The 26134-nt window shown below is 50.8% G+C and overlaps 2 protein-coding genes across 2 annotated transcripts in view; one reads left to right on the top strand and one right to left on the bottom strand.

Moving 5' to 3' along the window:
• Positions 1 to 26134, top strand: part of RHEX (regulator of hemoglobinization and erythroid cell expansion) — a 919952-nt gene that overhangs the window by 649319 nt on the left and 244499 nt on the right. The window lies entirely within an intron of this gene.
• SLC41A1 (solute carrier family 41 member 1) lies at positions 127 to 24316 on the bottom strand. The gene is made up of 11 exons (XM_032136786.1): positions 23925 to 24316; positions 21178 to 22195; positions 12127 to 12234; positions 10954 to 11025; positions 10152 to 10296; positions 9864 to 10010; positions 9097 to 9244; positions 7946 to 8025; positions 6387 to 6521; positions 5917 to 6065; positions 127 to 2736 (listed from the first exon to the last, which is right to left on the bottom strand). The coding sequence occupies exons 2-11, from the start codon at positions 21547 to 21549 to the stop codon at positions 2551 to 2553; spliced, it is 1542 nt and encodes a 513-aa protein (XP_031992677.1). The 5' UTR covers positions 21550 to 22195; positions 23925 to 24316; the 3' UTR covers positions 127 to 2550.

Raw genomic sequence — 26134 nt, 5'->3', positions numbered from 1 at the left:
TGTTTCATTTCTTGTCACACTTTGGCCCCTTTCTACTCCTAATTGAGGGGAGGGTAAGGCCTACAGAGGGGCCCAAGACAACAGTTGAAGCTGCTTTTTGATGAGACATACAGGAAACACCAACCATCTAAATAAACGTCCTCTTTATTTTACCAAATATAATTTATCAGTTAAGTTGACATTTGTCAATTCAGTTATAGTAACTATAAATAATTCTCTTAAGACACAGTTCTGTAACTTTTTAAGGATACGAGAGTAAACCAATATTGCTCCTTGCAGCCAGGCCAAAAGTACATGCAGTTGGTACAATCGGGGAAAAGAAATGAATCTTCCATGAAAGTCACCTTCATTTTCTTTCCCTCTCACCCTACAGTCCTCCTCTGCTCACACACTCAGGGCCTGGGGCATGCCTATCTGTCTGCTTTTTAGGCAAAGGAGGTCACTCCAGAGTCTTCTGGAACTGCCTGGCCAAATTCCAGAGATGAGGAAGGGGCGAGTGACTGGGGTAGGGGTGGCTGGAGACCATAGGGACACAGCCTTAGGGGCAGAGGAGTTGGTTTTGATGCCTGTACAAGAAGAATCTGTGTGTAAGTGTTTTTTGAGGTGGAGGAAAAGATGAAAAAAGTCCAGAGGGAGGAGGAAAAACAAGCCCAGGCTGGTGTTAATGAATTCTGTTGGACACAACTCCAACTAGAAAACCTCTAAAATTCCTTCCAATTCTACGGTTCTATGATTCCAGAAGGAGGCCTGGAGGTCTGGGTAGAAATGGAGGGACAGAAAATATGGTCTCTGGAGGTCTAGGGCAGGTTCCTGGGATAAGGTGTGGTGTTGGTAGAAACAGGATCATTGCCTAAGCCTTCCCTTGGAGGTGGGCCCTTGAGGCTACAGATGGAAGGGTTTCTGTGGAAGCTTCCGAGAGAGAAGTTACAAAAAGCCTACATCCAAATCCCCAGATCTGTACACGTGTGACTGCGGGTGGAGACTCCAGTTTTCTCCCAATTTTGTGCTAGGCAGAGAAAAGTAGAAACAACCAGATGATGTCCACCCTGCTAGTTCTAAATCCTCTTTTGGGTGCTTGGTGAGGAGAGGTGGAGGGAAGGGAATGTGAGGAAGGGTCGTTTAGGGAAATAAATACTGGTTGAGCAATGGGGCTGGTGGCTCTAGCTGTGGTCAGCACTGCACAGAGTAGGGGTCTGGAAAGGAGAAAGAGGCAGAAGAATCTGGCTTGAAGTAGATGCAAATACTTACAACGAGGAAACTTTCTCTGCCAGATTGAAAGGGGCACATGGCCTTTGTAACCTGGAGAATGAGGTGAGGTTAGAGCTGTGTTTCCCTTACCACTGGCTTCTCAGTGCCTGGCACAGTACCTAACACATAGTAGGCACTCAATAAATATTGCTCAAAGAATGTTTCAGACCATGCTTGTCTGCAGGAGAGCTCATCTCGCGGAGGCTGCATATTTGCTGAATGAGCGAATAAACGATTGGTGAATGTTTGTGGGTAGAAGCCAAGAAAGAGGAAAAGTGACCTCTATGGCATGACAGAATGAGTAATTTTAGGAAGTGACAGGGTCCAAGGTGACCAAGTGATTATGTCCTTAGGAGAAATGGCAGCAATGAGACACCCATGGTTGTCCTCAACCTCCAAACCATTCTCCACATACCCATGACCTGTCCCTAATCTCAAAACCCAACCCGGCAAGCTCTGGGGAAGGTAGTGCTTAGAGACAATTTGAGATGAAGGGCGAAGAGAGACAAAGAATCAGTCCTCTGGGCCCAGGGAGAATGTGGATTTTGGGGAACCTATAGGTGGACATGGGTCAACAGGGAGAAGAGTGCACTGTTCCATTTTTTCCTGGATATGACAATCAACTGGAAATGATCAGAGGGAGGGGTTGATGTTGAACAAGCCATTGAACAAGAGGCATGTGCACAAATTGAAAAATCAGTCCACCTTACTTTTCTGCGAGTGGGAACGCTTAGGTCCAGAGGGCAAGAGGACAGAGCTGGGATCACAGGGGCCTGGAGCAGCTGTCTCCTGTCCAGAGCTTTGAAGTTGGTCCACTTCTACAAAAGTATGTCTGTGTTTGGGAGTGTTACTTATTCTTCTGTCCCTCTGTTCAACCAAAACCAAAAATAAAACAAAACAGATAAAAAGAAAACAAAACCAAAAATCCAGAGCCCACTTACAAAGGGTTTCTCATTAGGGCCAAGGCAGGTTGCTAAAGCCAAACCCCATGTCCCCAGATTCCAGACAAAACTCCCCTGCCCCAGTCCACATCACCTGGAGGCACCTACCATGAAACTGCACTTGGTGATTGTCTCAAAAACCTACTTGTACTGCTTATCTCAGGCCATCTGTGTTTCCCGAATTCTTGCTATACAAACTTGGCTCAATGTATAAAAATTCCCATTGAAAATAATGAGAATTTGGTATCAAAGTGAAGTCCTAGAAAGAGGTGGGAGTGTGGGGTGGAGTAGGGACAGGGGAACAAAAGAAAAATTTCAAATAGAAAGTGCAGAGGGATGGGGAAAAGGTTGAGTGACCAAGCTAGTCCCCGACATCCGTGTCTCGGTCCCCTATGAGCCAGAGGACATGGAAGCTGAGTGCTAGGAGCCCAGTGCCAAGCAGGTCCCCCAGAGCAGTCAAGTATGGGATGGAGAAGTTGTCCGGGTCCAGGCCCCGACCCCACATCCAGTGCACCATCCAGTCTGCGATGTACAGGAGAATCAGCACCTGGGGAGACAAAAGGGCCCAGCCTATAGCCATCCTCTCTCTCCAGGGGGAGCCAGAGGCCACACGATCAGACCCATTCAGTGCATCACAAGGCTTGGCTGGCCACAATCCTTACTTTTTAATCTTCCTCTTTCCACCCCAGCAACCTCTCTGTGTTCCTCCACCCCACAATTACCACCTTGAGCAGACAACAGGCACAATAAGAGCTCTTTAGGAAGGAAGATGCTGCTACGACCCAGGGTCACCCCTATCAGCATTATATTCTGCTTCCAAGTTTACCAAACAAGGAGCTTCCTGACCTAAATCCTACTTGTTGCAGGAACTCAGCCCTCTTGCCTCTAACTCTGGGTCACCTCATTCTGGGGTCACTCCAATTCCTGCCATGTTGGCTTTTCTAGGAGCCTGGCAGGGGGCTGGCTGTTGGAGTCAGCTTTTCCTAAAGGGATGTCTTCTCTAGGCAGAGTGGTATAAGGATAGTGTTTGAAGCTGCTGCTGGCAGTTGTCTTAAGTAACAGATGATCATCCCAAGCTGGCTTCCTCCTGACCCTTTTCATTCTGTTGTTGTGGCTTTTCATTCCATTTCCTTTCCATTGTTTGGGCTCAAAGAATGCAAGTTTATTTTAATATTAGTCCTAATAAAGTTGAATTGTGAATAAGTCACCTCAATATTAATATAAAGCAGACAATGCATACCAATTCAAAATACATTTGACATGATCTGCAGCTTTGATTTTATCTGTGCTCTTGCTTACCTTCTATTAATACAGATAATTAAGAATGACTCAGATCAGAATCTCGCCAGTGGGCCTAGGACCAGCAGCATCAACAACAGCTGGGTGCTTGTTAGAAATGCAGAATCTCTGGACCTCCTGAGTCAGAGTCCGCATTTAACAAGATTTATATGTGCTTTTAAGTTGGCGATGCCCTTGATCTAGAATACCACGGTGGGGCAGGCCTGAATCTCCTAGAATCTGCACAGTGCCTGACATTTGGGCTCCCTAAATGACTGCATCTGCGTGAGAATGAAACAGATTCTGACGGTCAAGCTCCAATACAGTCAATCATCTGGGAGGTTTTACCCTTGACTATACTTTGTAAATACTGTGGTATGAAAATTCTGCCCTAAGGGATCCAGATGCGGGAACCACAGCCCTTAAGGGATCCAGAAGCCAGAACTGATACCTATTTTTAGGCAATCTTGGTTGCCTCCTGTCCTCTCCTGTCCTCTCTCTCTCTCTTTTTTTTCTTAAATTTTAGGCTCTGCCTGAGAGAATCCTGCCCTCTCTCCAAGGAAGCCAGAGGTGACTCTTCACATTCTCCCTTGCCCTGCACATAGCTGTCTTGTGCTACCACGGCCTTGGCTCCCCTACCCTCCATAACTTCACACCCTTTCCAGCAGCTGCAGAAGGGTCCCAAATAAAGAGCATGGCCAGGAGGCCTTTGGGACGTGCCCTAGGAAGGGAATGGTAGCAGCTGTCCTCACATTCCAGCTTCTTGAGCAGGCCCCAGGACACACGACTGGGAGGAGGTGGCAAAGGGATCAATAAGAGCCTTTACAGGGGATCAAGTGTCACGCTCTGGCCCTCCACAGATCTAGAGAGGAGAGCAGAGGCAAGAGTGTCTCCAGGGTATTCATCATGGGTGATGGCACCGAGGCTCATCCTTTCCAATCCAGGCCAAGGGATGAGCTGAAAACCTCCACCACAGACCCTTGGCATACGCACCCCCACCTTCCCACCACATGCTGCGCTGGAACCCACTAGCAATGGAATGAGGCGGCTTGGCTAACTGCTGCAGGGCAACAGCATATGGCTGATTCTCAGCCCCGTCCCTGCCAAGATGTCCGAACACAACCTTTCTAAAGCTGGGGGTGAGGGGGCTGGAGGGATAGGTGTGAATCAATACAGGACTGGCGAAATAAAATTATGGTCTGTGTATCATAGAATACGATGGAGCTGTGAGAAAATCAGGGTGTTGTTCTCTTTATGTATTGATATGGAATGATCTCACAGATAAACTTAAGTGAAAAATGCAGGGTGCAGACAGTGTGTACAGTACACCACATGTGTGTAAAAAAGAGGAAGGAAATAAGAAAAATATATGTTTACTTTTATAAATACAGAATAGGTTTGAAGGACACACAAGAAAGGGATAATACTGATGGTCTGTGAAGGTGAGAAACAGATGGCTGTGAAGAAGAGGACAGAAAAGAAGACTTTTCACTGAGGTTTCACTATGAACCTGAAAACATTTTTGAACTATGTGACTGTTCAAAAATCAAACCTATAAAAATTTAAAATGTAATAATAAGGGTGGACCTAGCTGTAAAGGGCTAGCATAAGGGAGCCTTGTGGTGATGAAACAGTTTTCTGTATTTTGGTTATAGTGGTAGTCACACAAATCTCCACTTGTGATAAAAACTGCATAGAACACACACACACACACACACACACACACACACACACACACACACACGAGTGCATGTAAAACTGGTGCAATCTGAATAAGCACTGCGGATTGTATCAATGCTAATTTCCTGATTTTGATACTGTCTTAAAGTTATGCAAAATGTTATTTTCCCATGGAGGGAAATTGGGTAATGGTATATGGGATTTCTGAACCTTTTTTTGAGAACTTCTTACAACTCTGTGATGATTTCAAAATAAAAAGCTTTTACAATGTAGTAATACAAGGGAGAAAGTGTCATGGTATTATGGAATGGCAAGGCTACACAGGATCCGACAGATTATCTAGTGCAGTGGTTTTGACAGTTTTTCAAGCTATGGGACCCTTTATGCAAATGAATTTCTTGAGAAAGCTCAACATGCAAAACAGAGCCATGTGGAGCTCTGTGGCCAGTGGGGGTGGCATGCAAACCCCGCACGCTCAGCATCCTACGACCACCTGCATGAAAACTACCACCCCTGGTCCATTCCTCTCAATTTACAAATGTATTGCTGAGGATCAGAGAAGTAAAAGAACAGGGTCAAAGTCACACAGCATGTTGGTGACTCTACTGGAACTACCATCTGTTCTCCTGCACCCTTGTCTGGTGTTTATCAGCTGCCCGACACAGAGAAAGAGGAGGTTGAGTGTCTAAGAGGCCAAGTCTGGCCTCCTCTCCCATCCCTGCAGGGCATCCTGGCTCCTTCCCATGCCCCTGCTCCTGCCACTTTGTACCTGGAGCAGTGCAGCTGTCATATAGAAGATGATGAAGATGAGTGTGAGGGTGGTGTGCCCGCCCTGCATACAGCTGATGGTGTAGAGGAACACCAGGTGTCCTGGGACCACGAGGAGGAAGAGGACCCGGGCTGAGCGAGAATTCACATCTGAAATTGGGGAAAAGAGGGTGTAAAGAGGAGGCGAGGAGAAGACCTGGCCCCAGAAGGCCTTTCAAAGTCAGGAGGGACGGCACCATACCCCAGGGCAACAGACAGATGAATGTCTCTACTTCTCCATCCTGTGGTCTCCAACCCCTAGGGTGCTCCAGGAAAAGACAGCCCTCCTGCCTGGGCTCTGCCCTTCAGAATAGCTAGCACAGCCCAGCAGAGGAGAACCTGTGGATCTGGGCCCCAGCTGTCTCTTAAGTGAAGCTCACCGACAGTAGGCCCACTCCCCCCAGGGATGGGAGGCTGGGAATCTGCCATTACCAGGGCTGAAGAAGGTGGTACAAGGACTGGGACAGCGGCGAGGAGCTTGCTCAGAGTTCTCTCCTGGCATTCCATTCATGTGCAGGAAGGTGGAGATGCGGCTGGCCTGCACTGCCACCAGATTGCCCCCAACACCTGCAGAGACACATACGGGCTTAGACACAGATAGAGGTCAGGGGGAGGAGTGGGAACAAAATGATCTTCTCACTCTTTGTCTTTTATCTATAGAGGCACTGTCCTCTGTCTTAATTTAGGATCTATGTGGGCATCATCCATTCACCAGTCCCCAAAAGAAGAGTAAGGCACTAAGAAGGAAGACAAAGACCCCTGCTTCTAGGGCATCTTCCAGCCTCCCCCATCCTCCCCTCTATGGAGATGCAGCAGTTCCATGTTCTCCTGGCAAAGCTGTGACAGTGCTGGAAAGGATACGTGCAGATCTGCAGACTCAGAGAGCCTGACTTCTCCACCAGTAGAGCATGGGCACCTGCCTTCCTACACAGCTGAGGGGATGAAGCCCTGCCTTGCCTCACCCCCCTCCAATGCTCTGAGCAGACCCAGGCACCCTATGGTCATATGCTGATTCTGGTAACCAGTTTCAAGGATCAGGTTTGAGCTTCAAACTCTGGAATCTGGTATCTCCGCCAGGACCTGTGCTGATTTCTCTGTTGCCCTCACATCCCAGCCAGGTCCATGCTCTTCTCAGCCTTGATCTGAGCTCTGGGGGACTGGTTTTCATGGACTGCATCACCCAGTCTCCCTTGCTGGCTGCTTCCACTGTGTTTGTTCAGTGGGAGGCAAGAGCAGGCGACCAGAGGGCAGGTGGAGAGAGAGATCAGGTATTTCTTTCCCAATCCCTCCCTGCTTTTCAGCATTGGCTTCCCCATGTTGGGGGCAAAGACAGAGCTTTCACTGGACTCCTATAATGCTATTCCCTCGTTACTATGGTTTGAATATAGTTTGTCCCCATCAAAACTCATGTTGCCGCTTGGTCCCCAAATGTGGTGGTGGGAGGTGGTGCCTTTAAGAGTGAATAGGTTATTAAGATGGATTAATGTCTTTCTTGGGAAAGGTATAGTTCCCATGAGAGTGGGTTGTCATAAAGCGAGGTTTGCCTCTCTTGTTTTGCCCATTTTGCACATGCCCAGTTTTCCTTCGGTTTCTCCATTTGGATGTTTGGATGCAGCATGAGGCCCTCACTAGAAGCAGCTGCCCAATCTTGAACTTCCCAGCTTCCAGAACTGTGAGCTAAATAAACCTCTTTTCTTTATAAATTAGCCAGTTTCAAGTATTCTGTTCTAGCAACAGATAATGGACTAAGATACTCCCCTTGACCCTTTAGGAGTAGAGGCTTCCCATTGCTGCTAATCTCTGGGTGCCTCAACATCCCTTATCTGTCCTTTTACTCTGCTTCCACCTCTGTAAGCAGTCCCTTCATTAAGGTCTTGAACCATCTGAGCTAGATTTTCTTGTCTGCTGGAACCTGACTGATACAGAAACCAACCCCTTAAGTCCTCTTCTAATGTCCCTTTCCTTCCCCCAGCCCTGCCCGCCGACCTCACCATTAATCACAGGCGTGAAGACAGCCATCCCCGCAAAGTTGGGGTCTGAGACAGTCTTGTCCAAGATGAGGCCTCCCACACTATAGAGACATAAAGACAAAACAACGCAAAGACCACTGAAGGGTTCTGCCTTAGTCTCTGGGATGAGAGGTCCAGGCCCACCTATCCTTGGAGATGAAGGGAAGCACCATGGCTCTCAGGAGTTCCTCATCGTCCAGTCCTTGCCTCCCTTGACAGGATTAGGTGCTGCTCATAATATTCTGACTGGGCACAGTGACTCCAGAACAAGCTGGTGGTACTGGGTCAGGCAACCACCCCCTGTACCTGCCCTCTAAGTTGGCTGGAGGAGCAGCCTGCAGGACTATCTGCCTCTGAGGACCTCTGTTGTTCTGCCCACTCAGCATTTACTTCCCTTTCTGGTGATAGCACTGGGCTCCTCCTCAGGGAACCACCTCTCTCAAGCTCAGTGACTGTGGCTCAGGTGACAATGCCTCAATGATAGCTAGGCTCCAGGTCCATCCAATCAGAGGATTGCAGCCCCAAGGCCACGCTGACTGGTTTGGAGATAATCATGTCACCAGATGAGAAGCAGTGGAACTCTACTCTGGGACTTTGTGGAACTGTTGGGGTAAAGAATCTTTCTTCTCACTGGAATTGGCAGGAGTAAGAAAAGCATAAATCTGGGCTGTAGGCCATGACAGAGAAGAGCAGAGCTGAGAGTCACAGAGTACTGGGGCCCTGATCTTAGGCATGTCCCTGAATTCAGCTGTGCCTTTTTGGTTCTCCAGGTCAATACATTCTGCCTTGGAAAGGAACCCAGTTCAGACGGTTTCTGTCATTTTCTTTCTTTTTTTTTTTTTTTTAATTTAGCAGAGTTTATTTGAGCAAAGAAACATTCACAGATTGGGCAGCACCCTGAACTAATAAAGACTCACGGAGCTCCACCCAGCGATGTGGGCAGCCAGTATTTATAGGCAGGAAAAGAGAGTGACGTATTGGTTTCTGTCATTTTCAACAGAAGGACATGTGACTGATACAATAATGAACACATTTGTAGGGTCTGACCCCCACCCCCTCTCTCCAGGGCTTAAAAAGAAGCCTGTGGCAGGGTGGGAGTGGGGTAGGAGTGGATACTCAGGGCCCCAGCCTACCTGCTGATGGCCATGGCAATGATAACAGGCTCCCAGCCCGAGTACAACACCTCCCTTGTGGCTGGACTTCGTCGGGCCAGCACCACCCAGACAGGCAGCAAGGCCACAAAGAAAGCACACACCAGTGGGTAGATGTATCGCCAGTGATCTGAGAGGGCAGAGGTCAGAAGGAGATAAGCACTGTGTTTCCCTACCCCAAGTTTCTCCCTGGCTCAGCCTGAAAATGTCCCAACAGATCAATAGCAAGACTACACTAAATGCCAGTAAACACATTACCCCATTTGATCTTCACTGGCAGCTCAGGAGGTAGGTGGGACCAGCCTTTTCCATTTTATGGATGAGGAAACCAAGGTAGAGAGCTAGCCAGGCACTGAACCAATTAGGGACAGAGACCAGAGGACAGAGACTCTAGGTCTCTTGATTGGATCCCAGAAATCACCATCTCCCACCCGCTTCTTCATTTTGCAAGCAGAGCCCAGCCTCTGGTTCCTTTCCCTTACCCTTTCCACCTCATCCCTCCAAGAGAAGTAAGAATCTGCAGGACCGCACAGGAATATACTTCTGATACTTTTCCCCTGCCCCTGATGCCTGCTTGAATTTGAGAATCAGTACTTAGCTTCACATCTCTAAGATCAGGAATTATTACAACCTGTGTTCAAACCAAATAGTTTAAGAACACAGAAGAAACTCTTGCAGATTTGCAAACTACTACCATCTCTCCTAACCCCACCCAGGACTCCACCCGAGCCACACTCTTGGTGGCTCACTCAGTTCCAGGTAGAGTCCCCAGCTGATGCCTGAGAGCAGTGCCAAGGTGATGAGGTCGCCCAGGCTGGCAGCAATGGGTGTGGCCACGTTGTCTGGGTTGATCCCAATCTTGCGAGAGCCAATGATGACTCCAATCATGATCACACCTGGTGAGGAAATGGGAGGAGCGGCAGGCAGGGTGAGAAGAGATAAAGGAGTCTCAACAAACAAAAAGAAAGAGTGGAAGTGCCAGGTGCAGTGTTCTCCGGGGCGGCACTCCTTACTCCTCTATGCCCTCCCTTCCTTACCCAGTACCAGGGAAGCAATGAAGGCTGTGGCCACGCTGCTAGCACAGAGCAGGAAGGCGTGCGGAATACTGAAGTGGCCATCAGGGATCCAGCCAAAGACGACGGCTGCGATGGACGCCAGGAAGCCCACCACCGTGGCCTGCACCTGGGGACAGGAGTGGTAACTTGGAAAGCCCTGAGAGCAGTGGGCTTCCTAAGCTGAGGTCAGAAGCATCTGGGCAGACCTCTTCCTGGCTGGCAGTAGCCCCAGGAGGCAGGCTGGACTGCATGGTCCAGTCCTCCCAGGCTGGAAGGATGTCTTTATTTATTTAGGTTCACACCAGACACTAGTACTGGGCAGCGCACTCTGCAGGAGCCCGGAACATGTTACTGGCTGAATGAGTGTGCCTCTGGGGATGGGAGTGAGGTTCAACAGAGCCGGAGCCTTCCACCCAGAGTCAAGGCCTGGGCCTCAAGGGGGAAGGCTCCCAGTCTGAACCTGTGTGGTCTCATGGGGAAATGGGACAGCAGTGGCACAGGACATCTCAGCACTCCTGAGTCTGCTCATATTGCCAGGATCTGCTGGGACTCAAAGGCACCTGCACCACCAAGAACTGAGAACCAGAATGGGTGATGCTGGGCCCTCCTCATCTTGGGCGTTTTCCTGGGTAACCTAGTTACCTCCTAGAGCTACTCTGGGGGAAGCCAGCTCAGTGGGATACTGGAGATTCACTCAGGAGCCTGCTGGGGCTGACCTGAGCCTTTCAGAGATTCCTGAGTAAGGGGAAGCTTAGCCCACCCTCTCTGGTCCCTGCCTTCTTACCTGGATGAGGGCCATGTTCCCAGTGATCATCCGCCAGAGCTCCTTGGGTGTGTCCATGTGTCCAATGTTGGCCTGGGAAAGGGAGGGCAAGGGGCTGGAGCTCCAGGCTGGAAAAGGCCTGAAGCTCCATCCATTAGGCTCCTGCCTAGATCATGAGGCAGTATATGTGGCCTAAGACTCTGAGAGCAGGACCTGACAGTCCTGGAAAGCTGAAGCAGGATCAGGGAAACTGAGGTGAGAGGGAAGGAGCTAAAGCTGAGCTCCTGCAGCTGGGTGGTGGGTGGGAAGGGGGTCCGCTAGGCAGTCACCTCTCTTCCTCTCAGGACACCAGCTGAGCAGAGGCAACTTCTATCCTTTGCCCTGCTTATCTGGGCAGCCCGTTCCTGCATGGGTCAGAACAACCCAGTCCCTGACTCTGAAGCCAGCCTGCTATCCCAGGGAAGGAAAGGTCAGCTGCTGGTGCAGGACTGAGGCTCCAAGAGTATTTGGGAAGGAGTGGGTGGCATGGGCCAGAAGTCGGGTATGGCAAGTCAGGGTGGGTTAAGTTGGATGCCACTTCTCTCTGTCACCTTCTCTAGACTCTTGGCCTCCTGAGTTTTATCATCTCCCACCTCCAACCCAGGGCCCTGTATCTGTTCAGGCCCGGAATCGTCACGGCTCACAACTACGGGAAGTAGGAATGACGAGCAACTCCTCTCTGTCTGTTCCCTTAAAGAAGAGCGAGCTGCCATGGGTAAAGGGAATGGGATGGCCGGGGGGCTGGGGGTGCTGGGAGGGCCTGGCTCTGCTCCCGCCCAGCTGCAAAGCAGGGCTGGAGATCAGAGGAGGCCCCCATCTGTGCGGGTGGAGGAACCAGCATGATGCCTGCCTGTCAAAGCTGCACAAACAGTCACGAGGTGGTTGAGAGGTAGGGGGTGGGGCAGGAGTCCAGGGGTGGCTGGGACATCCAGAAACCAAGCCTGGGAACCACTTTGGGCAGGAAGCCCCTGCCCAGGAGCAGGACACCCAGCCTGGGATCTCCCTACACCTGCCCAGCCAGGCCCTCCCTTCCCACCCCAGCCCCACACTCCAGGCCTGGGCAGTGCAGAAGGGCCCGTAGCCCTTTCCCAGTCTCTGGCTGTGTGCTGCCCAGAGTCCTCTCTGTGCCCCGCTCCTCCCAGCCAGGACACTCACTGCAGTGGAGAGCCTTGATGCCAGGGTCATTTCCAGGTTCCCTTTGAGCCCCAGCAGCGCAGGCACTAGGATGAAGACCTCTGTCACCTTCTGGAAGACTTCCCAATGCTACGAGGTGAAAACAGAACCCAGGAATTTCAGTGCCCCAAAGGGCGGGCATTGAGGTTCAACAGGTAGTGAGATCAGGGGCTCGAGGAGGAAATAGAATCAGCAGGGAGTGAGCACACCAGCCACCTTTCCTCCAATAATCCTGGAACCAAACCAAGCCCATGATTCTTCAAAAAACACAACCCCCCTTCCCGCCACCCAGAACCAGGGAGATGGAGAGGGTCTCTGCCAATTGGGAGACTCTCAGTCTGGCCCTACCTTCTGTTTTCCTGAAGGTAGGTGGGGAAGGGTAATGGGGACCCACACAGCTGAGCTGCCCTGGGCTGCCTGACACCCCAGAAATCCTTTGCAATCCCCCCTCAAATTGCAATCCCTGGCCCCTTTGCCTTCAGTCCAGTTTCTCTGTTGTCTCAGCTGTGAAGAGTTGGGCTCCACGGGGCTGGGGCCGAGGCTGGGGAGATTAGAGAGTTTGTTTGGTTTCTATCTCCAAGGGCTTTGGGCCTCAGCCACAGCAACTCTCCTTCTGAACAGGCTCTGAATTAAGGCTGTGGCCCCCAAACCTCTGAATGCTGGCCTGCAAGAGGCTTTTTATTTCTCTGTGCACTGCCTTACCCCACACACCTTCCTCAGTCTGTCAGCTAGGAGAAGCAAGTGTACTCCTGTAGGAAGAGCCCTGGACCAGGAGTCAGGAGACCTGAGTTCTAGTCCCAAGACAATCAATCCTGGCTCTCCTACCAATGGCTTTGGTTAACATCTATTAAGCACTCATTATGTGCTAGGCTAAGTGCTCTCCATGTATTTTCTCTTTTAATCATCTTAACAACCCAATAAGGTAGGGGCTATTTTTATTCTCATTTTGTGAATGAGGAAACTGGGGTTCAGACAGTATTCTACTAGTTAGTGCTAAGAGGATTGCAGGAACCAGGACTGGCTATTTGAAAGCTACTTTACTTGCAATTGAAACTGAGGACTTGCAAAAAAGGTTAGGATTGTGTCTCCCTCCCTAGCCCTAACAGGGTAGGCAGTTTCTTTTATTTGTTTTAAGAATGGAAAGCCTCCAGGTTTGGAGAGGGAGGAGGAGGCAGGAGGCCAGGCGGATATACATGGGTTGGTCTGGGTATCACGGCTGGAGGTCAAGCACTATGTTGGGCATGGGCACTGCACCAAGAGCCTTGGGTCTCCTACAGGAGACAGCAGAGATGGGCCTCCTGCTTATCTCCCCAATACGCCTCCTCACGTAGACCAGCTGGACACCTTAGACAAGTTACAAGGGCCTCAAGCTCTTGAAAAATGTTCAATTCAGGGACCAGATCAGATGGTCTTTCAAGGCAATTCCAACACCCACACTCTGTCGTTAAAGATGAGCAGTGGCCAGGCGCAGTGGCTCACACCCATAATCCCAGCACTTTGGGAGGCCGAGGCGGGCAGATCACCTGAGGCCAGGAGTTTGAGACCAGCCTGACCAACATGGAGAAACCCTGTCTCTACTACAAATACAAAAATTAGCTGGCCGTGGTGGCACATGCCTGTAATCCCAAGCTACTTGGGAGGCTGAGGCAGGAGAATCACTTGAACCCAAGAGGTGGAGGTTGCGGTGAGCCAAGATTGCACCACTGCACTCCAGCCTGGGCAATAAGAGTGAAACTCCGTCTCAAAAATAAAATAAAATAAAATAAAATAAAATAAAATAAAATAAAATAAAATAAAATAAAGTTGAGCAATACTGTAGATTAGTAAGAGATCACCTCACACCCATTAGGATGGTTACTATTTAAAAACCCAGAAAATAATCAGCGTTAGCAAGGATGTAGAGTTTGGGCTGGGCGTAGTGGCTCACGCCTGTAATCCCAGCACTTTGGGAGGCCAAGGCAAGTGGATCACTTGAGGTCAGGAGTTGGAGACCAGCCTGGCAAACATGGTGAAACCCTGTTTCTACTAAAAATACAAAAATTAGCCGGGAATGGTGGTGCACACCTGTAATCCTAGCTACTGGGGAGGCTGAGGCAGAAGAATTGCTTGAACCTGGGAGGCGGAGGTTGCAGTGAGCCGAGACAGTGCCACTGCACTCCAGCCTGGGTGACAGAGCAAGACTCCATCTCAAGAAAAAAAAAAAGCATGTGGAGATTGGAACCCTTGTGCACTCTTGGTGGGACTATAAAATGGTGCAGCTGCTATGAAAAACAGTATGGTCATTCCTCAAAAAATTAAAAATAAAACTACCACATGATCCAGCAATCCTACTTCTGGATATTTATCCAAAAGAATAGAAAGCAAGGTCTTAAAGATATATTAGTATGCCCATGTTCATAGTAGCACTATATGCAATAACCAAGAGGTGGAAGCAACCCGAATGTCCATCAAGGAATGAATGGATAAACAAAACATGCAAAGTGTGGTACATACATACATACCATGGAATATTTCTCAGCCTTAAAAAGGAAGGAAATTCTGTCATATGCCATAACATGGATGAACCTTGAGGACATTATTCTAGTCATAAAAAACACTGTATGATTCTACTTATCTGAGGTATCCAAAGTAGTCAAATTCTTTTTTTTTTTTTTTTGAGACACGGTCTCACTCTGTGGCCCAGGCTGCAGTGCAGTGGCACAATCATGGCTTCTGGCTCCAGCCATCCTCCCATCTCAGTCTCCTGGGTAGTTGGGACTACAGGCATGCACCACCACACCTGGCTAATTTTTGTATTTGTTGTAGAGACAGGGGTTTCACTATATTGCCCAGGCTGGTCTCGAACTCCTGGGCTCAAAGGATACTTTCGCCTCGACCTCCCAAAGTGTTGGGACTACAGGTATAAGGCACCGTGCCCAGCCTAAGTAGTCAAATTCATAGAGGCAGAAAGAAGAATGGTGGAAACAAGGGGCTGGGGGAGCAGGGAAAAGAGTGAGTGTTTAATAGGTACAGAGCTTCAGCTGAGGAAGATGAGGAGTTCTGGAGATCTGTTGTACAATGAGGTGAATATACTTAGTACTATTGAACAGCACACTTAAAAAAGGGTTAAGATGGTAAATTTTATGTTTTGTATTTTTTACCACAATAACCGAAAAGATAAGCAAGGCTATTGGGGGGGGTGGGGCTAGGGCTTGAGACCAGGAGAGGCTGGGTGCTGGGTGGCCCTATAAGGCAAGAACCTCTCTTTTCTTGTCGGAGCTCTCTCTGTGTGAATGGGGTGGGAGGCCTCACAGGACCCTGGGGAAGGGCTCATTTCACTGGGGTTGGAGCATACGCTTGCCTGAGCTCCTGGTCTGGCCAAGACCTGGGACTCTCCTTAGGGAAGCCCCACTAGGGACTAACAATGGGGAAGAGACAGCCCCCCATCTCAACAACAGTTACTGGGCTTCCAGGCAGCCAAAGGATGAGCCAGCCCCCTCCAAACACTGAAGGGAGGTGAATCCCTTCCCACTCTAAGACCCCCCAGAGAGAAGGCAGCCCCAGTGAGCCCCATCTGCCCTGGAGCAACTTGGGGACTATTACTCTTGGACATGGCTGGTACATACCACTGAGGCTCCAGCTCCCTGCAGTCCAGCCTTGCTCTGCTTCGCCTCCTGCTTCCTCCCAAACCAGCTCGAGAGAGGGGAAAAATCCCCCTCTTCCCCCTCCCTTGTGGGCTTTCAAAGCTCCTCTCAGAGCACAGCCTCAGAACTCATCTTCACCCCAAAACACCAGCTCCACCCTGCTTCCAAGCGCCAGCTCCATGAAAATCTCACTTCTGCAGGTAGGTGTATGTAATGTATATGTACTCATAGAAAGAAAAAGCCCAGAAGAAGACTCCACATGTATGCAAGCAATGTTTTCTGAGCTGTTTGTAACGAATATTGCTTGCTTTTATTATTATTTAAGAAAAAATGTATAAAGCTCAGCGAAGTTCCTCTAGTTGCTACCATAAGCACCCCCAAATCTCCCCACCTCCCAGCATAGTGCACCCTCTCCTTATAGCTACAGGAGGACCTACAAAGTACGGAGTTTTAGGAGCAGTGGGATGAGAGACGGGCAAGGAGAGGGAGCAGTCACAGTAACAGCCCCTATGCAAAAGTCTTCCCGATCTTACAGAATACAGCCTGGAACCTCACACGACCTGACCCCAGGCCAGCAAAGCCCCGAGTTGGCACTTGGGTCAGAGAAGCCAATTCCTACACACATACTTTCTTCACCCACAAACCCTCTCAAAGCTGCAGCTCAGGCAGAAAGCTTCTGACACATGGGCACGCACAAGACTCTGGGAAGAGATGCTGGAGGCTGGAGATGTGGAACTAGCCCAGGAATCAGGGTGGCCCTGAGGTTAGGAGTAGGCAGGATGTGGCAGGGGCAGACAGTGAGTAGCTCTTCTTCCTCCTTTGGCCAAATTCAGCCCCATCCTGTTCATCCAGGCTGGGAGTATCTGCCCCTGAAGTCACACCCGTCCGCCAAGCAGCCACCCACGCCTTCCTGCTCTGATGGGGATGAAAAAGGGCACGTTCCAGGAAGTGCTGCCCTGCTTGGAGGTAAGGGGAGCATCTAGATTTTAACTGCTTCTCAGAAATGCAGCCCCTCATCTCTTTCCTTCTCTAACCTTGGGGTGAGGGGCTCATGGATCCCTGGTATTCTGCAGGTGAGGGAAGAGACTGCCTCCCCCATAGCCAAAACGAATCCTGAGGCACAGCAATCACCTTAAGTCTCAATCCTCAGTGGTCCTGCCAGTACCTCTTCCTTGGCCTTCCAATGCGCCTCTTCCATCCCTCACCTACTTCAATCCAAGCTCATACACTGACCCCGACCTGCCTTCAAGGGTTCTGGCCTGAGCCACCTCAGGAGGGTAGCAGCAGGGAAGAAAGTCAGAGCCAGGAATCAAGACATTAAGACTTAAATTCCCAGATACAAGCTTTAGGCTCCAGGCTGTGGGAGAATCTGGGCTCCTGTGGGAGAAGCTGGGCTGGACCTGATCTTTTAGGGTAAGGACTGGGTCAGATGAGATTACAGTAACCCCAGGCTTCACCTGTCTGAGGCTTTTCCAAGAGGTATCCTCTAGGTGTCCAGGAAAGGGCTTTAGGGCAACACCTGGATATACGGTGCGGTACAAAGCAGGAGCAAAGCAAATGGGTCCCTGACAGCAGGGAGGGGACAGAGATGGGAAAAGCAGAAGGGGTGGTCAAGTGAAGCAGATAAGAGTGTCCCGCCCAGGGATGCTGCGGCCATAGGAGCAGGCCAGGCACAGGGGGAATACTTCCTTCCCACTCTACTTCCCCAAGGCCACGCTTGCCATGCACTTTCATCTCTGTAGACTTCTGTATACACAGCAGGGCCTACTTTGTTTGAGATCCTTAGCAGGTGAGTAGTGAGTTAAAATAAGGACCTGTCTTAACCTAGCTGGGAATTAAAGTGCAGATGGGCACACTACTTCCTGTCACCCCATCCCTCACAAAGGCTGGCAGATAAAGGGAGTGAGACATCTGGAGCAGCCTAGAACCAAACTGGGCAGATGGGCACAAGGCTCCTGCAGTGAGGAGGCTGCCATATCCCAACCCCCTTCAGAAGCCAACACCAGGCCCCAGCCTGCTTCCCTTCCAGATGCTGCAGGAACTTTCAGCCATGGTTGGGAAGTTAGAGCAGATGGAGGTCCATTTATCCTTTTCCTACTTTGGGCCAGCACCAGCCCCTTATTTCACTGCAGACGCTGCTGTGCACATTTACGGGAGGGCAGATAAGAGGAGGCAGAAATGAGCCTTCTAGGAAGAAAGTGGGTTTTCTTTTTCTTTTAAATTAAAATTAAAATTTAATTTTTTTTTTTTTTTTTCATCGCATTGGGGAAAAGAAAACAAGTTTTCTACAGCAGCAAGGAAAGATGGGGGCCCTGGACCAAGGAGACATCTGAACCAGGGCCAACACGGACTCCTGCTCAGTTGCTCCAAGATGCTGGGACACTCCATAGCCAGCTTCTCCAGATGGCCCCAGGGTCTTGGGGCACTTTCAGACTCTCTTACTGAAGTCCATCTTAGCTTATGAAGGGGTAATATAGGTGTGAATCCTTAGAAACCGTCCTGCTCTTCCTGAATCTGAGATTGTCAGTCCCCCTTTCACTCCTGTGGATGTGGAATAACAATCTCCCTGTGGTCCCATGTCTCGTTCCCTCTGCACTCACCCCCTCCCGCCATCTCACTGTTGCCATCTGCAGGGCCTGCTCCAGCCCAGCTGTAGCAGGAAGGCTAGGGGAGGAGGACATGGACAAACCTGCCATTGTCATCCACACCAAGTGGACCCTAGCTCTGGGGTGAGCCGAGGTGCCACACCGAGAGCAGCTCCAAAGGTTCCCTACCTAGGCCTCTCAGTGTCTCCAGCTCATGGGCCTGGAGTGGGGGTGGGGCAACACATCAGAAGATTTGGAATCTAAGTGTGTGGGATGGGTAGGGGTGTGGTGTGTATGCGGGGGTCCTTCCCTACCCCATCTAAGAACTTTTATTCTTGCTCACTTCAGAAGATAACTCTAATTAGTTCAGATTCTAGTCCACCCAGTTCTTCAAGGAAAGACAAAGAAAATAGTCTCCTCCTGGAGTCTTTTTTTTTTTTGAGACAGGGTTTGGCTCTGTTGCTGAGGCTGGAGCGCAGTGGTACAATCATAGCTCATTGCGACTTCAAACTCCTGGGCTCAAGTGATCATTCCTATCTCAGCCTCTCAAAGTGCTGGAATTACAAGAGAATGCCACCATGCCTAATTTTTTTTTTTTTTTTGGTAGAGACAAGGTCTCACTTTGTTGCCCAGGCTGGTCTTGAACTCCTGGCTTCAAGTGATCCTCCTGTCTCAGCCTCCAAAAGTGCTGGGATTATAGGCATAAGCCACCATGCCCAGCCAGAGTTTAGAGCGTCGATGTGATGAGGCGTGGGGGTTTTTTCTTTCGCCCAGGCTGGAGAGCAGTGGCACGATCTTGGCTCACTGCAGCCTCCACTTCTCGGGCACAAATGATTCTCTTGCCTCAGCTTCCAAGTAGCTGGGACTACAGGTGCCTGCCACCATGCCCAGCTAATTTTTTTGTATTTTTAGTAGAGACAGGGTTTTGCCATGTTGGCCAGACTGGTCTCAAACTCCTGACCTCAGGTGATCTGCACATCTCGGCCTCCCAAAGTGCTAGGATTATAGGCATGAGCCACTGAGCTCAGCCCCCTCTCCGAGTTTTTAACCAACTGGTGAACCATGGCCATGGTGAAGGCCGCAGGAGTTAGTGGTGTGGGCTCTAGGGTCAGATGACCAGGGACAAGTTACCTAATCCCTCTAAGCTATAGGTTCCCTACCTACAAAATGGAGATGATTATGGATCCTACCTCATGGGCCTACCGAAGAGCCCCCCAAATGCTTCCCCACTACCATTATTATTATCCAGAAAAGAAGACAACCCTCTTCAGTTCACCTCTGGACCCTGGCTCTGCACCCCTTTGTAGGTATCAAACCAGAATGCAACAACTTCAAGAATGAGAACTGAGGCCACAGGAAAGGAATAGAAGAGGTGGAGAAAAATGTTACCCTGGTCTCTTTCTCCTCCTCCTACTGTCCCAGTCACGGCCCTGCGGGAGAAGCAGCCACTAGGGGGAGGAACCCAAAGCTCCAGCCTGGCTTCCCAACCTCCATGTAGGAACAATCTTTAAGATAACAGGTTTGGGGAAAGGGGAGGCAGTGCAAGGCACTTTGGCATGACTTAAACCCCATTCTCATGAGCAACCAAAGGTGCAGGGTTCCCCTGAATGGCTCAAGTCGAAGTACTCCATGTGCACACACTATCAAGAACCAACCACCTTCAGTCTCCCGGGACACAGGCATGGTGAGACCTACCAGCAGGACTCTATATCACTATGGTCTGTAGGGTTGGCTTGGCACAGGGAAGGTGATTCTAAGCTTTGTGTCCTTCTGGGAGATATCATAGTCAGGGAACACTGGGAGTCCCAAAAAGCAAAGGCCAGATCTCCTCCTGCCTTAGTATTAATATTTCTCTGAGTACCTAGGACAGAGGCCGGTACTCAGCAGGAATTTGATACACATTGTTGAATTACTTAGATAAACCCAGCACCTTCAAAAAGTTTGGTGTGCCACACTGTGCCTAAAAAACTTTTATCTAAAAACAAAACTTTATCTCTTGGACCTGGAGGTTCTTCATAAGTCCTGACTCACAATAAATTAACATAGCACATCTCTGGCTGTTAGCTTCCATGTCCCATCCTTCATTCTACCCAATGTCCTCAAAAAGAACCCTCTTTGCCCAGGGCAGGTTCAGAATGACAGGTGAGGAGCAAAGAGGAGAGACAGTTCTGCCCAGGCCTAGTTACATTTTATCCCCATTTACAGCAGATAATTAGCACTTTTGGGTCTTGTTACACCAAATCTCCAAATCATGCATCAGACAGCAAGTGCCCATCCCCACCCCCCAGGGGGATTATGCCAAGGTTACAGGAAGATAAGCAATGCCTTCAAGAGCCTTCCTACTTAATTTGAGACCCTCTTGGCAGCTGAACAAATTCCTGCCCAGTAGGGGGATGAAGGAGAGGCTTGAAACTGAGCTTTTTACTACGGGTATCCTTGAAACCCCAAATGCAGGGGAGAAAAGGCATAAACAGGAGACCCTTGTAAATGTCTCCTACTGAGCTGGGCTCGGCAGGAATGCTTGGGAGAGATGGCAAGCAATGACCCTCTTCCATCTCTCCTCTCCCAAGCCTGAGCTCGGGAGCCAATTCTGTTTCTATTTAGCAATACTGCCCTGACCACCTCCCCGGGACTACTCGGCTTCCTTGAGGCTTCTGTAGAAAGGAACTAGACCAAGAAGAAACCAAGGGCATGATCCAAAGGGAAACAGTATTCTAGGAAGCAGCAGCACTTCTGACAGGGAGGTAGAGAGGAAGTTCCAAGTTTCCCAGCAGGCAAAGGTGGCCCTGGGCTCACCGTCAAGAGCTGCCCTACTCAGGTCCTACCTGCACGATGTCCAACACCATGCCAGCAGCCACGGTCCCAAAGCCTGCCAGGAGGAATGGAAACAGTACTTGCAGCCCGATGGAAAAGGAGGTCTCCTTGAGCGGGGAAGGTGGCGCAGGGCCACGGTCTGTGCTGACGTCGTCACTTTCGTTGCTCTGGCTCCCGTTCTCCAGCAGGGCGTCCTCCTCCCGAACCCCCTTGGCGTTGGCCCGAGACTCAATCACCACCTCTACCCCAGCCCCATCAGGCCCCAGGAACTCTGAGGTCCCAGCCAAGGGCTCTCTCCCTGGGCCATCTGAAGAGCAGGGAGAGGCAGAAGGGCCAGTCCCGTTCAGTTGGTGGACGTCCTTCGGCTCTGGCTTAGAGGACATGACAGGCAGGGAGGAGGGGAAGGGAGAACTTTCCTCTCTGCTTTTTGCTTTCTCTCTCCTTCTCTAACTTGGGAAAGAACTTAGTCTTGGGGTGAACCCAGGCTTGGGCGCCGCGGGACCTCTTCCCACGGCTCTCCACTCCTACCAGGCACTGCAAAAACGGATCCACCAACAGGCAGCCCCATCAAGCACTGAAGCCGCAAGCTGGGGAGAAACAAGAAATTCCTCACCAGATAGCCACTAGGGGTGCAGATGCCTGACTCCAACCCACCAGCTCTGTGCTTGAAGAAAATGTATCTGTCCTCTTATCTTCTTTGGTTCTCAGCGGCAGGCTCCTCAGAGCAGGGAGCATCCAGAGTAGAAGAGCTCAACCAAAGTCTGGGGTGCCCTCTGAAGTGGCCCCCCTTCCGTAAAAAGCAGCTTGAGTTCAAATCTTTCAGAATACAGTGCCAGCCTGGGGCTGCGGCTCTTTCCCACTCCTTTGGCTGGGCTCTGTCAGCTTCCCACAGCTCCTCAGGCTCTGCTGGTCCCAGAGCAGCGTCTGCTGTCTTTCCCTTCTCTTCCAGAAACTTCCTCTCTTCCTGGGAAGAGCTAATACCTCTTCAAATCCCTGGTCCTTAAAGTCACGAGAATCAGTGTGGAACACCTTAGGTGGGAAGGAGAAAGAAAAGAAAAAGAACATTACGCTATAGCAAAGGACAGCTCGTACTGGAAGAATTTCCCCCCAAGGCAGTTAGGAGTTCACCATATAGTTATAGAGTTTGCTATTTGCCTCCCTTTTTCCGCAAAAATTAGTCAGTCCTGCACTGCTCCATCTGGAGGCTCAGCAGGAGCTATCCCCGCCATCCTCCCCACCAGCAACCCTCCTGGGGGATCACCACCGTGGTCACCAGCAACGAGATATGACCAGCCTGGGATTGGGAAGATGCTGTGCAGGAGCCTTCTGCACTGTTTCCTCAGCAACTGGGGGTGGGTAGTATGTCCTCAGCAAGACCCCTTCTTGAATGACCATTAAGAACTCTGCATTATTTAAGTGGGATTCAGTTATAAATTCAGTCACAAACTCCCTGCCACACAGCCACCCCTGTATAAAGTGACTGCTTATCATCACAAGACAGCAACAGAAAGACAGCCACACAGGGCAAAGAAACAGGGAGAAACTGATTGCTGAGTGAAGTCCCCCAGACCCCAGATCGTTCTAGCTTCTGAGAAAACAAAACAAAGCTAGGAGGACTCCCTGGGCAGTGGGGCAAGCCTGCCAGACCAAGGCCAAGAGCCAGAGGCCTACCCACTCCTGCCCTTGAGAGTCAACAGTGTTACAAAGAGCTCAGACAGCTGACTCGGATCCAGGCCTCTGTCTCTCCCCCTCTCCCCCTCTCCCCCTGCTCTTGGCCCTGTGAGCTTGTCAGATAGGACAAGGGAGTTATCTCAGTTAGACGGGACAGAGTATAAAACGATTGCTTATTACCCACGCATTTCAGTTAATTAGGCTCCTCCTGTTCCCCAGGGTTACTGAGAGTTGGATATAGTGGAATTCTTAGAAACAAAAACAAAAAAACAAAAGTAGCAATAAAACAAAACCCAAAACAAAAACCAAAGCACCGTAAGCCAATATGCACTTGCTCCAAATGCATCTCTTTAGCTGTAATGGCTCCACTTCTCTTTGCCTAAAGGAATCCCCAGGCTTCCTAATTCCTCATGGACTCCCATCCTATTCCATTTCACCAGAAGAGCTCTTATTCGTAACAAATAAATTTAAAGAGAGTTCCACCAGGTAAGAGGAACAGATCCTTAAGTATTCCAAACACACACAATTAGTCAAGTTCAGTTTAGGAAAGGCGGTATCAAACCCCAGGAACTGGCTCAGGAGAACTGTTTCCTCTATCAATTCAGTCACCCACCAGGACTCCCTTTTCCAGTCTCCTTAAACACAGAACTGTGGTTCTTTCAAACTCCCTCACCAGAGATCCAGGAGGAAACCTCTGAGTCCAGTGCCCCTATGCCAGAAAAGTTTCTGAGTCCGCTAAAAGCTGACACCCCCGCCTCCCTCCTGTGTTCCTGGCAGGCCACTGAACCTGAGAGGGGGCTCGCAGGAGGGGAAGCCAGTCCTCCCTCACCACTCCCCCTGTAAAGAGACTTCAGACAGGCCTAAGGCCCTGGGACGAAAGAAGCAAAAGTGAACCAGGACGCCCTATCCCCTCCTCCCAGGCGGGGACAAAAAAGACCATTTTAGTATCCCCAACCCCGAGGAGGGAGAGAAAGTAACTGGGTGGCCTCCTCAGTCTCTCCACCACTCAGATTCAGCAAATGCGCTGCGCGCCAGGACTCCCGCCCTCCACCACCCCCTCCCCGCCCCAGGACCCCACAGGACTGACCTGCCCCTCGCTTGGGAGGAAGGGGGGCGCCTGGCGAGTGGCAGCGTGGCCCGTGGTCTCGGGGGATGCAAGGCACCCCCTCTTCTCATCACTCCTCCTCGACAGTCCTCCTTGGCCCCCGGCGTGCCCCCCCCACACCCCCAGCCAAGGCGAGCGTCCAGCCGCGACACCCGGCTCGCTACATTTCGCTTCTGCGTTACAGCGAGGCCGCCGCTCCGCTTCCACGCGGGGGAGGTGGCCGGGGAGGGCAGGATATATCGCTTCGGGCCCGGCGGGGGAGCACCCGGACGGGGGACCGGGGGGCCGAGCTTACTCGCCCCCAATCGCTTCTTGCCCGTGGACTTGGGCCCAACTGGTTGGCTGCCGGTGGCAAACGTGATCTGGGGCAGACTGGGTGGCACCCCCCCTCCATCAAAAATAGATTCTCGGATGGACAACAGCAGCAGCCAATCAGGGACTGGGGAGGGGGCGGGATCAACCTCGGCCCGGCCCCTTTCCTTCGCTTCGTGCCCAGGAGGCGGGGCGCCGGGGAAACGCAGTACGAGGAGTGACGGGAACCGGGAGCCGGCTCTACGCGCCTGGAGCGCACGGGTCCCAGCGCCCATCGGCCCGGGGTCCGAGGGGCCCGCTGCCCGGGCTCACTGCGTGGTGCTACCGCCCCTGGGCCCGCTGCGCCGCGCCGGAGCCCCAGCAGCCTTTGAAAGATGTGTGCGACAGTGCGCGTCCTCTCCTGCCTCTGGATGTTTCCTTGGAGCCTCTGGCCTTCGGGAAGACCGGTAAACGTCCCTGTGGAGCCAGCCAGCCAGCCACCTCTGACCCCCGGGCTCAAGCAGCCAGCCGCGTGCTGCCTCCTCCCGCTTGGTACTCGGACAGAACAGTCCCTACCTTGCTCTTGGTGTCAGCTCCTCTCCCGCCGGCTCGTCACTTTGGCCTCCCTTCAGGTTCCGCGTTCCTTGAGCAAATGGCTCACCCCTGATGAATCCGGCCTTAAAAAAGTCCCAGCCTTGAAAGGGGTGGAGACTGGCGGGCGGGAGCGAAAGGAGGTCAGACTCATGGCTGGGGTCGCACACGCATCACCTGAGGTCGGAGAGGAGGGGAGCCTCACTTCCTCTGACCCACTGAGCCTGGTGGCAGCGTGCGGAGAGATGTCACCATCTCGGGCTAAATGAAATCCAACTTTCCCTGACGCACCTTGTGGGATCAAAGAGGGGTGTTCCCATGCTCACCTTTCGCCTCTTCCTCCCTGGGGTATCTCCACCTCTCCAACACAAGCTCAATGCCAGTTCTCTTTGGGATGTTTTTGTGCAGGGAGTGTGACCTCTCTCATAAAGGAACCCCCACCCCCAAGTTTTCCCCTCTTGTCAGTGGAACCTGTGACCAACGGTTCCTTCCTGTCCTTTTCCTCCCTGAAAGTGGCTCGAGGGCATTCGAATATGGCTCTAGACCCCTGAATAGGGTTTGGAGCAGAGATGTGCCTGGGGAGAGGAGAACGCAGTGCTGTGTATGAAGCTTTGGGCACGTGCACACAAGAGCACACACAGCAACCTGAGCAGGTCATTCCTTTTGATAAGGATGAGAAATACACATACCAAACCCTGTTCCCCTCACCCACCCCAAACCAGTACCCCTAGGATGATTCCAGATCAGCTCTGGAGCATTTGCATCAAGGGCCTGCAGACTCACAGAACCTACTAAGGCAAAATATCAGTGTCTCAGACCCCAGTTTTGGCCTCAAATACTGGGTTTCTCTGCCAGGAGAAGTAGCTACTAGTCTAGGAAATGCTGGGACTTGTCCAGAAAGATGAGGTTTGTGAATACGGGGTGTGGGGTTGGATGGGGAATTAAGGCTGATTTATCTGGAGGAACTTTGGTTGGGCTGGAGGCAGCTTCTGCCTTGTTGTATTCAACAGTTCCCTCCCCTCCACTACCCCATTTAATCTGGCCACAGCTCAGCTACCTGTGTATAAAATCTTGATCTCTCTCCTATTTCTTTTCTACCTTCTATGTTTTTACTTACTTGAAAACAGTTCCCCTCTCCTGTGTGTATATTTTTTTAATTGAAATATACCAGGCATTTAGGAAAGGAACACAAAACCTAAGTGTACAGGTCAACAAATGATGACACAGTGAACATCCCCATATGACCACTATCCAGATCTAGAATGAGATAATTATTGGCATCCCAGATACCCTCCTTCTATCTGCTCCTG

This window comes from Hylobates moloch, unplaced genomic scaffold, assembly GCF_009828535.3.
Source record: "Hylobates moloch isolate HMO894 unplaced genomic scaffold, HMol_V3 SCAFFOLD_18, whole genome shotgun sequence".
Lineage (NCBI taxonomy): Eukaryota > Metazoa > Chordata > Mammalia > Primates > Hylobatidae > Hylobates > Hylobates moloch.
This window is presented reverse-complemented; position numbering and strand designations above follow the sequence as displayed.

Coding starts and splice junctions, on each gene's coding strand:
- SLC41A1 (XM_032136786.1), bottom strand. CDS start 21,549: ATGTCCTCTAAGCCAGAGCCGAAGGACGTCCACCAACTGAACGGGACT. Junction 12,235..21,177: donor TGGTGTTGGACATCGTGCAG/GTAGGACCTGAG, acceptor TTCACCTCGTAG/CATTGGGAAGTCTTCCAGAA. Junction 2,737..5,916: donor TGACAGCTGCACTGCTCCAG/GTACAAAGTGGC, acceptor TTGTCTCCCCAG/GTGCTGATTCTCCTGTACAT.